General features: G+C 31.1%; 1 protein-coding gene across 7 annotated transcripts in view; it reads left to right on the forward strand.

Moving 5' to 3' along the window:
* LOC106478848 (testis-expressed protein 9-like) overlaps positions 1-10,073 on the forward strand; it is a 41,706-nt gene that overhangs the window by 24,966 nt on the left and 6,667 nt on the right. For all 7 annotated transcript variants that reach the window (XM_022382511.1, XM_022382509.1, XM_013939421.2 and 4 more), the window contains 3 exons: positions 892-974; positions 4,696-4,869; positions 8,083-8,217. In XM_022382511.1, coding sequence (XP_022238219.1) covers positions 892-974; positions 4,696-4,869; positions 8,083-8,217 — 392 coding nt within the window. The remainder of the gene's footprint in view (positions 1-891; positions 975-4,695; positions 4,870-8,082; positions 8,218-10,073) is intronic.

The following is a 10,073-nucleotide window of genomic DNA, read 5'->3' on the forward strand; positions in this document are numbered from 1 at the left end:
ATATACTACCTAAGTGTACACCTCAGGGTCCACTTAGTATTTTGTAATGTAAGGATCCCTATATGTTCTGTGTGTTTTTTTTTCCAGCTTGCCTAAATAAAAAGATGTGCACATGCATGCACCCATGCACTTTGGTAAGATAAGGAATAATATCCAGGTGCACACCTTCAGAGTCCACTTAGTATTTAGTAATATAAGAAAACATTTCTATGTGGTTTTTCACTAGCTTTCCTCATTAAAAAGATGCACATGCATGCACAAACATGGATAAGATAAGTAATAATACTCAAGTGCACACCCTCAGTGCACAGCCGCTTATGGAAGTGAATCAAACTTGTCAGAAATTGGGAGGGGTTTGGCCATTTTCATGGAAAATCTTAAAATTAGAATAGCAATTAGAACTCATTTTGATGCTGTGGGGGCAAAGATATGATGGAAAGAGGGGTAGATGTAAACAGAGTTTTTTTTTAAAATAAGGAGTTTAATGACCAGCTTAAATGCTATTCTATTTTTTACCTTAGTCTCTTTATCTTATCTTTTGGACTCTTTATATCCACCGACCTCATTAAGTTTACAACCCTTTTGTAGTGTGTTGTTATTGTGCACCAAAACCTCAATTCAAATTAGGGAAATTATATTATCAAAATTTTGTAAAGAGGGTACTGGCTTATCCCTTTTCTGACACTAATGGAGAGACATCATCACCAAATATCACTTGATTTTGTAGGTCTTGATATTTTCTGGGACCATAGCAACAAAGACTATAAATGGGAATGTATAAAATAAAATCATATTTTTAACATGAAGTTATGAATTTTCAGTTATAATGTGTTTGCTTTTTAGTATGCCTTACATTGTGCATACCAAATATCTGTTGTTGTTTATTTCCAGAAAAAGTGATGAGTTTCTTGAAGACTGAGCTACAAATGTTGAAAGATCATCATGGGAAACTTTTAAAAGATTACAAAGAAATGGTATACATTTAAGCTAGTGACATTGAATATGAGTTAATGATATCTGACACCATTGAAAAATAACACTGGTCTCAGTTATCTGTTAATTAAACAGCTGTTTGATGTAGTGTCTTTATTACATTTTTGCTCACGTTACATATTACAACTACTGATTAGGTTTACAGTTTTCAGGTGAAGCATATGATAAAGATTTAAATCTGTAGATTTAGAATTAACTATCACAGTATTCCTAGGTTTATATTATATATACACATACACACAATTTTTTTCATTCTCATCAACAATTGTGCAGCTATATGAATTTTTTTAGCTTGTAAGCATTATGCACATATCTTCTATTATATGTATGTCATATACAACAAACTTAAACTAGAGAGAAAGGCATAAGGATTATGTACAAGAGCATCCTCTACAGTGTATCAAAGAAATTTGGTTGGTATAGTTAGTGATTCTTAGAAATCCAGTATTTTCATAAATGAAATATGAATTTCTGAAAATGATTTCATCATAACGTTCAGATATTTTGTCTTTTTTCTGGTGGAAAAATAGTTTCACCACAAGTAAAGTTTCAAATGTGCATCACTGTTGCAACATGAATAAGGTACATTGAGAAACACTAGATAGGAGAAGTTTTTTCATAGGTCTAGGCCAGCTCCCAGTACTTGTAGAAGGATGTACTGAGACTACGTTTTCTGGAAATTGTAGCATGGAAGTAATTCTTGAAAAATTAAAAATAAGTAGTGACAGGTTCATCATTTCTGTGTAAAAATCCATTCTTGGATGTTTGCCAGAAAAGGAAGAGCAGATATTACTATCTGTGAAGTCACATATTACTTACTGTCTATTCAGATAGATGATTATTTTCACTGATAGACTGAGAAGAGTGAAAACTAATTGAATCTAATTATTGAGTATAAAGTGCTTTATAAAGAACATTCTTTCAAGTGATCATGGCTGTTATGAGCTTGAAAGAGAAACATCTTTAGAAACAATTGTAGGATATTTTTGTGCAGTGTATAATAGTCTTAGATCAGTTAAACAGTATTATGAGTCATCATTTAGTTAGTAATAATTGATTCTATAAAAAGTTTATTGTGTATCGGGAATTTGGAAGTTAAGGGAAGTTGTGAAGAATGTCATTGTACACTATTTAAGCACTTTGTTATAGATTTGAAACATTTAAAATAAGACTATTAATGGCATGAAATTATTAATACAGTACAAACAACATTTTGTGTATATATGTATGTTCATTGGTTAATTGTACTTTCTTTGAATTTGTTTATGTTAATTAAGTGGCCCACCACAGCTGAGGGAAAAGGGTGCCACGGGCAACATTTTCAGCACTTATATATAGATGTGGGAGGGAGGGTGAAGAAAAAGTCTGGTCATTTGAAAAACTAAATCTGCCGTGGGTGGTCTTATTGCTGAAGGGGTATAACTGCTCTTCCAAAGGGAGATATTCATAAAGCAAAATAGTGATGAAGAGTGAAAGGACATAGTATTTTGAAGAAAAGCAGAAGTATTCATGATAACACAGCAGACCATTTAGAGTTGTAACAAGTTCTGAAACCATACCTTAAATCCAATCTAAAACAATGTCTGTGCCAGCAATGTGAAAATTATGGTTACAAAGAGAACACTTATATCTTAAAAACCCATTAAAATGAAGCTTAACATATGAGTTGGTAATGTTAACAAGATAATAAACATGGATTTGAAGGTGACAAAGGCTCATAAGCCAGTAGTTTTAAAGCTACCAGCAAAACCTTGAAATCAATGGTCATTTTCTTTAAAAAAAAAAGGGGGGGGTCGATGGATGAAGAAACTGGAATCATAACAATTACATTTGTCCACATACGTATTAGTTTGCTAATGCATTCTGAAGAGGCTTATGTGTCTTTGGTTTGCTTTAATGTGATTTTGAAACCCAAAATCCATGTACAGTACCTGTGGGAAGTTTGTCAATACATTTATTTTAAGAATAGCCTTCCCACCCTATATAAAAACTTGTCACAATGGAAATTGTAGTGTCAAGCAAAATGTATAATCATGTCTATCAGATTGAGCACAGTTGACAGAGGAGAAAGTAGTTCCAAGGACAATATAGTACTGGAAACATCATTCATATAAATTGTAATCAACCTCAGTGTGTATGTATATATGTATGCATGTGTGATTTGAAATATTATTTATGTAAATAAGTCAAAAGATAAAAGAATGTGTAAAAATTCAAGCCAAATTTTCTCCTAAAATAGTATATTATTTTTAGGTTTACTGAATAATTTTGGTAGTAATAATTGTAACATTTTTTATTTTGATGAGGTGTAGAGTGAATTGCCTGCTCACATAGAAATAAATACGAAAGCACTTATTATATCCATCCATTTTGTTTAAACAAAAATACAATAGTAGATAAAAAAAGTAATTAATAACTGTCAGGTTTTTATAGGGCCAACATTGTTTACAGTAGGTGTCTTTTGACTTGTTGGTGATAACTTTCAAAAATAAACAGACAGCATACAGTCCATTGTTTTAGAATAATATATTTAAAAAAAGTCAAACATATCTGCAAAAATTCGTTACAGTATTGGCTATCACAATTGTATTCAGAACTTTAAATAATTGTCTCTTTTTCATCAAAGTCCACACAGGTGGGTTCACTTACTTTAGAACACCCTTTGACAAGACGAATTATTCTTCTCTACTCTGTTATTACAATAATAGGCTGTGATACTCACTTTAAAGTCATTACTATAACTGTTGGTCAACACAGTTGTATCCAGAGCTTTAATCAAAGTCCACATAGCCATGTTCAATTACTTTAGAATACCCTTTGACAATACATTATTTCTACATCTTTATTATTACAATACAATCTACAATTATTACACTTTAAAAGTTGCCACTATACATTCTTTATGGCTAAACTTACAAACACAGTCTAGATCTATTTGACTATATCTCTCACTAACTTTTTCTTGCTTTCACTTTCACTAATGTATTTTTTGCACTAACTTGGTTGCCTACATAAATATATATATATATTGCCCAACTGATGCCTAGAACTTCCAATAAACTATGGGATGTTATGATGTAACAATACTTACTTAAAGCAACAAGAAAAATTCAGAGATTTGAGTAACATGACATCAATTCACAGCAGTTGACCTACAGTGATTTGTAAACAGCTATGTAAGGAAATTTGCCATAACTATCACTTCTAAAAATAACTTGCTTTAACACCCAAGCTATGTAAACCATCTAAATCATAATGTTCACATTAGACTTAAAAATGAAATGAAACAGTCATGTATATCCAACAGTAACACTAGGCTGTAGATGTTTTTACAAAATTAAAACTTAAAAGGAAGTTAGTATTTGATATTACTTGCTGACTTCTGGGACAAGTAAACTTTTAAGTTAATAAGTGCTTATTTGAGTGCATCGATTTTGTTCTTAAACTTTAACAAAAAGACAGGCTGAAAGTTATAGATTTCAACTGTATAAAACAAAGTGAATAATACTGAATAAAACTGCTAGTTATTAGCTGTTTTGTTTTTTCTTTAAATAGTTACTGTATTTGCAAGTTATTGATGCCAGGTTAGAAAAAAAAATATTAACAAATAATTTCCTGTATTATTGAAGATTCTCAAATATTAAGATATTTATTTAAGGTATCAGGATTTATAAAAAAAAATGTGTATGTTATTTTCTTCAGGAAAAATCATTGAAAAAACTAGAATTACAACTGAAAGAAACAGAACAAATGAAAACAAAATATCTTAAGGATAACAGCATGAAGGAGAAGCAGTTGGATAAGTGCCAGTGTTTAAATAAAGACCTCCAAGCCAAAGTTGATTGCTTAGATATTGAATGTAAGACACTGAAAAAGGTGATTAAAATTAGAATTGAATTTCTAAAATACTTCAGTAGATTTATTATTCCAGTTTTGTAACCTGTATGGTGCTATTAATATTCCATAGTATTCTGTGCATCCAACTTTTTTTTAACAAATGATGGCATAATTTTTATTTGTGTTATGTTGTTAGTGTTTTCCAAATTAGTTGATATTTACAAACTTTTCGTGTTTGAGTTTCTTAAGAAACTTTGGTTCTGCTGTGGTCATATGGAAAATGTGACAGTTGGGATATAGTGTTGAGCCTTTAATACACAGTTGGTAAATTTTTTGCCTCATGATGGAAACTTCTGATTCACGTCCTTCTCAGTTTAAGTTACTTTTTATCCTTTGTTACATTGGTATCAGCCAGTGACGATACTAATCCTGAAGGCCTTAGAAACTGTGAAAATGTATGTGTACCTGAGCCATATATGTTTTATGTAAAAACATAAATTTTTCAAATTTTTTAGAGCACTATTTCCATACATTTATCTCTTCCAGGATAATTGCCATTATTTTCATATCATGGAAATAAGGCTTGCATGACACTCATAACTGAGGCTTATCACTGTAGTTTCTATTATGAATAGTGTAAGCAATTAATCATAAATTGGATAAATCATTTTGAAAAATACTTCTTATCAAATGTATGACTCAACCTTATTACAGTTAGAGAAATGTCCGTTTCCCTGTTTGGCTGTTTCCCATTGCAGCTCCTTATGCAAGCATTACTCAAAGCTGGAGATACGTGGAAGTAGTACTTTGAAAAACTTAATTAATACACATTTGTGATTTATCATGCTTATTTGGTCACAAGATAAATGTCAAGTTCTGGATAGAAGAATTTTACCTGATAGGCAGGGAGTACACAACAATCATTTGAAGTATGGATTATTTGCTGGGAAGTTCGGGGTTATTACAGTAGAAGATTGTCCAGTTGAGAGCCAAACACCCTCTAACACAAAGCTTGATTATTACTTAAAATCAAGGTAACACTAGTCACATCTGGACTTGGACCAAGAGAAGGATTTTATTTAGTGTATCTAAGACTTTGAGCAAAATGTTCTTAAAAGGGTCATATTGGAAGGCAAGCATACAGGAAAAAAATGTGACAGCATAAACTAAGTACTTGTAGTGTTTAGCAATTAAAAATCAGGAATTTATTATTGAAAGAAAACAAATGAAATCAAGTGTAACGTCTTCAATTTATGGCACAGTCATTGGCACTTTTTTAGTGTATGCAACATACTGTTGCCAGAATCCTGGCTAGTTGAAATGTTTGATTAGTAAATAGCTTTTAAGATTTGAAAAGTGGGAGGTTTCACCCTTCTTTAAGAAAGTACAGTTGTTAACTCTCTGTTCAAATTGACTGATCCCTTATATGTGAAACTATGCAAAATAATATTTACTCTAATTCTGAACTAAGTTTGTTATCATCAGGAAATTTGGCAAGCTGGTAGTAAATATTAAAGTTTGTTTACACAAAAACCAGATTTCTAATAAATGTTTTTACTAAATATTTATTTGTGAATTTATGTAGCCTTTACGTAGTCAGTCTGAGAGAAAAGTGACTTTCATTTTAAGAATAAAAATAATTCTTTATATCTTGCAATTTTCCTATTTCATTTTACATAACTTTTTTTAATAAAATGTATTTTATCCCTTATTTTCTCTGTCTTAACGCTAAATCATCAATGTACAGAGAAACAAAACGTTGAAAAGTAAAAAATAAAATGAGTAAGATAATTTTTTCCTGGACATTGACTGTAAAATTTATCAGAAATTTCCAAATTACTTATCTTAGCAGTTTCAACTGTTAACCTTTTAATGTCTGCTTCATTTTAACTTTATGGCTTTATTTTCATACTTTGTACCATAGGAACAGTAATCTATTTCATCAAAAGCAATAAATTACAGCACAAGCCCATGAGCTGTTTCCCATAAAGCTAATATAAACAGCAGGGTCATGTTACATGTGCACTCCAGCTCAATAAATTTTAGATACTTGTTTTAAAAGATATGTGTATATATAAAAATAAGGGTTTCTAGTAATCAAGCTCATTTTGCACTTGAGTAAAAATTCTCCATAAAACTCAATGAGTCTCACAAATTTGATTGTCCAAAGAGGAATTCATGTAGCTTTTAAATATGCATTTTATAATGCAAAAAGTACATCAATCATTATAACAGAATATCTCAAAACTACTGTCATTTATCCAGCTCTCCAAATAACTATAAAATAGGTTGAAAAACATTCTCTCATACTTCCAGAGTAGGAGTACAAAGAAACTGTGACAGGCTGTTACTTTAGGGGCATTGAAATTAAATAGCTGTAATGAGCCTTATATAGAGAAGAATCTGTCCTTTCTATTGGTTTTAAACATGTCCATTAGCCATTTAAAGTTAATTATCAAACAATCTTGAAAGTTAGAGATAGGGGGGGAAGGGCTTCTTTGGTGGGTTTCACAAATTTATCTATATCTCGGCAAGTCAAGAAGTTAGGAGGTTAAAATTTTTTATTCTTACTTGTTATTAAGTGTAGTTTGTGTTTCTAATTGGTTAGAAAATATCAAAGGTTATTACTGAAGTTAGAGTATTTGTAGCTGAGAAGCATTATATGACAAAAAATGAAGAATGATAACTTAAACTTAGATAAAATAATAATTTGAATTACAAGCTATAGATTCATGTTCAAAAGAGCCAGGCCTAGATGTGAAGGGTCAATAGTAACTTTAGGTGCTTACCTTTCCCATGTGAGTTCAAGTGTGAAATTTATGTAATGCTTCACATGTGAAATGAACTTTCATTGATACAAAGGTGTATTATGGGAAACAATTTATATAAGAGTATTACTTTAGTATATGTGCATTTTTTTTCATGTTTTGATATAGATGTGTTATCATATATACATTCATTCTTTTTTGCTAGTCCTTAATGTCAAAAATATGCTATACAAGAAAAGCTAACACCTAAATGTTTCTTATGTTTCTATCATTTCAACTTTTCTATTTGTATATATATATACTTTTTTGTTACTATTCCTTATGATTTTTAATACAATTGCCTTATTACATGGTTGAGTACCCTACTGGAAGAACTTGGTGTTTATATTTTTTGTAGTTGGGTGATAGAATTCAAATCCAAGCACATTTTGAAAGTGAGAATTCAGAACCTTGTACTTATACTGTATGTTATTTTCAAAACTAGGAATTAGAAGTAATCAAACATGATCAAAAGCAAGCTGACTTGGCAAAGAAGGCCACAGAAACACAACTGAAGCATGCTTTGGAAAACTTGGAAAAGTATAAGAGTGAATTACAGCAAGAAAGGGGCAAGATAAAGGTTAGTAATCATGATTAGGTCATGAACTAAAAAGAATTAACTTTCTGGTGTCAGTAAAACTCCAGATGTTTTTATACATTTCACTTATTAGTTATCTTCAGTTGATAATACACTCATTTATATCATTAGTATGAAATATTGTTGAATGCCAAACTTACTTTATCTGATACAGTGATAATAGTATTACTCTTCATTCTGTTTTATCCAATAAAAACTATCACATTTGCTGAACATTAATTTAACAGATGTAGTGTGCATGGAGCTGGAAAACACACTAACCTTGACTTTCTCACTCACAACATTATTAATGTTATTGGCATCCTTTTCTGTTCATGTCCTGAGGTTTTATTGAGTTACATTCAAAATTGAATTAAACTACTTTATTATCATGGTATACAAATAAACTGGGCATCAGAATGTAGCTAATAGTCCAAATTTTATTATTATATAAGGTTTAAGTTCTTAAATTTATAAGGCAATATAAAAAAAAATTTAAGTTTCCCCTATTATGAAAATTATGAAATTTGCTCTCTAAGTATCCACTCTTCTCTAATTTATTTATCACTCCTCCAAGAATTATGGAATCTAACGTAAATTACTCATTATTCATTATGATATACCCCAGTGGGACAGTGGTAAGTCTATGAATTTGCAGTTCTTCAATCAGGGGTTCAATTCCCCTTGGTGGACACAGCAGATAGCCTGACATGGCTTTGCAATAACAAAACATGCAGCTCATTATAATATTTTTATTACTCAGGCAAAGCATATTTAGTGTAGCCTTCAATTTTATTTGGTTATAGAGCCATAAAATAGAAAATCAAAGCCTTCTTGCCACGCCCACCAATCATATTCTCTCTTTCACAAATTGCCAGGAATTCTGTCTGATGTTTAATACTATATTATGTATAACCAATAGAAAGCCAAAGTTTTAATCTATCAAATGAAATATTTTATTACTTGGTTTTCTGTAAAGAGAATTGGCTGTTTCTCTTTCAGTTCAAACTTTATAACTTTATTACCATGGGAAACATATCAATGAGCTTAGCTGAATTTTTAATGGCTCTTGTCACATCGTTAGAAAGCCAGAAAAATTGTGATAGTTTTGAGATGTTGCTTTTCACGTGCTATTATTTAGGTGCATTACTTAGGTGCATTATTTAATTGAATAAAAAAATATTAAGTGCAGTAGTACCATTAGTACCGGGTTCGTTCCCCGGCAGGGATGCCACCACCATTGCCTGGTCCCAAGTCCAGGATGAGAAAGGAGGAGGGTTGGGTGCGGGGCTAGCAACTCTACCCCGTAAAAACCAACCTGTTAAAAAATTACTGCAACAACAACTTCCGTCGGCGAGGTGTTGTTGGGGCCCTATGCTCCAGTGGGAGTCTACAGGGATTATTATTATTATATTAGTACCATTAGTATAAATAATTAGGGTTAAGTTTCATTGACAGTTGACAGCAAAAAACGAAGGTTAGTAATATATGTTTCTTGTTTTTCACATGTATTTTTTATTTATTATTATAAAAGTAACTAAAATGTAAAAAGTAGAAACTTTTAGGTTAGATCAGGTAGAATACAGAAAAATAATGATAATAGTAAAAACTTTTCACAAGGTATGCTCATAAGCAGCTCTTGCATTATGTAATTCAATAGGGTAACATGAGCTACATGTTCATTGAGTAACTTACAACTTGTGTGGTGGGATTATTAGTTAAACATGGTTCAAAGGGCAAGTAAAACAATAAAATTTAATTAGAAACAGACACATACTGTTACAAGCTTTAAGATATATAGCATAACCAAATGTAATTTCCTGTTGAAATATGAAGTCATTCTAAAAAGAAAAAGAAAG

This window comes from Limulus polyphemus, unplaced genomic scaffold, assembly GCF_000517525.1.
Source record: "Limulus polyphemus unplaced genomic scaffold, Limulus_polyphemus-2.1.2 Scaffold254, whole genome shotgun sequence".
Classification (NCBI taxonomy): domain Eukaryota; kingdom Metazoa; phylum Arthropoda; class Merostomata; order Xiphosura; family Limulidae; genus Limulus; species Limulus polyphemus.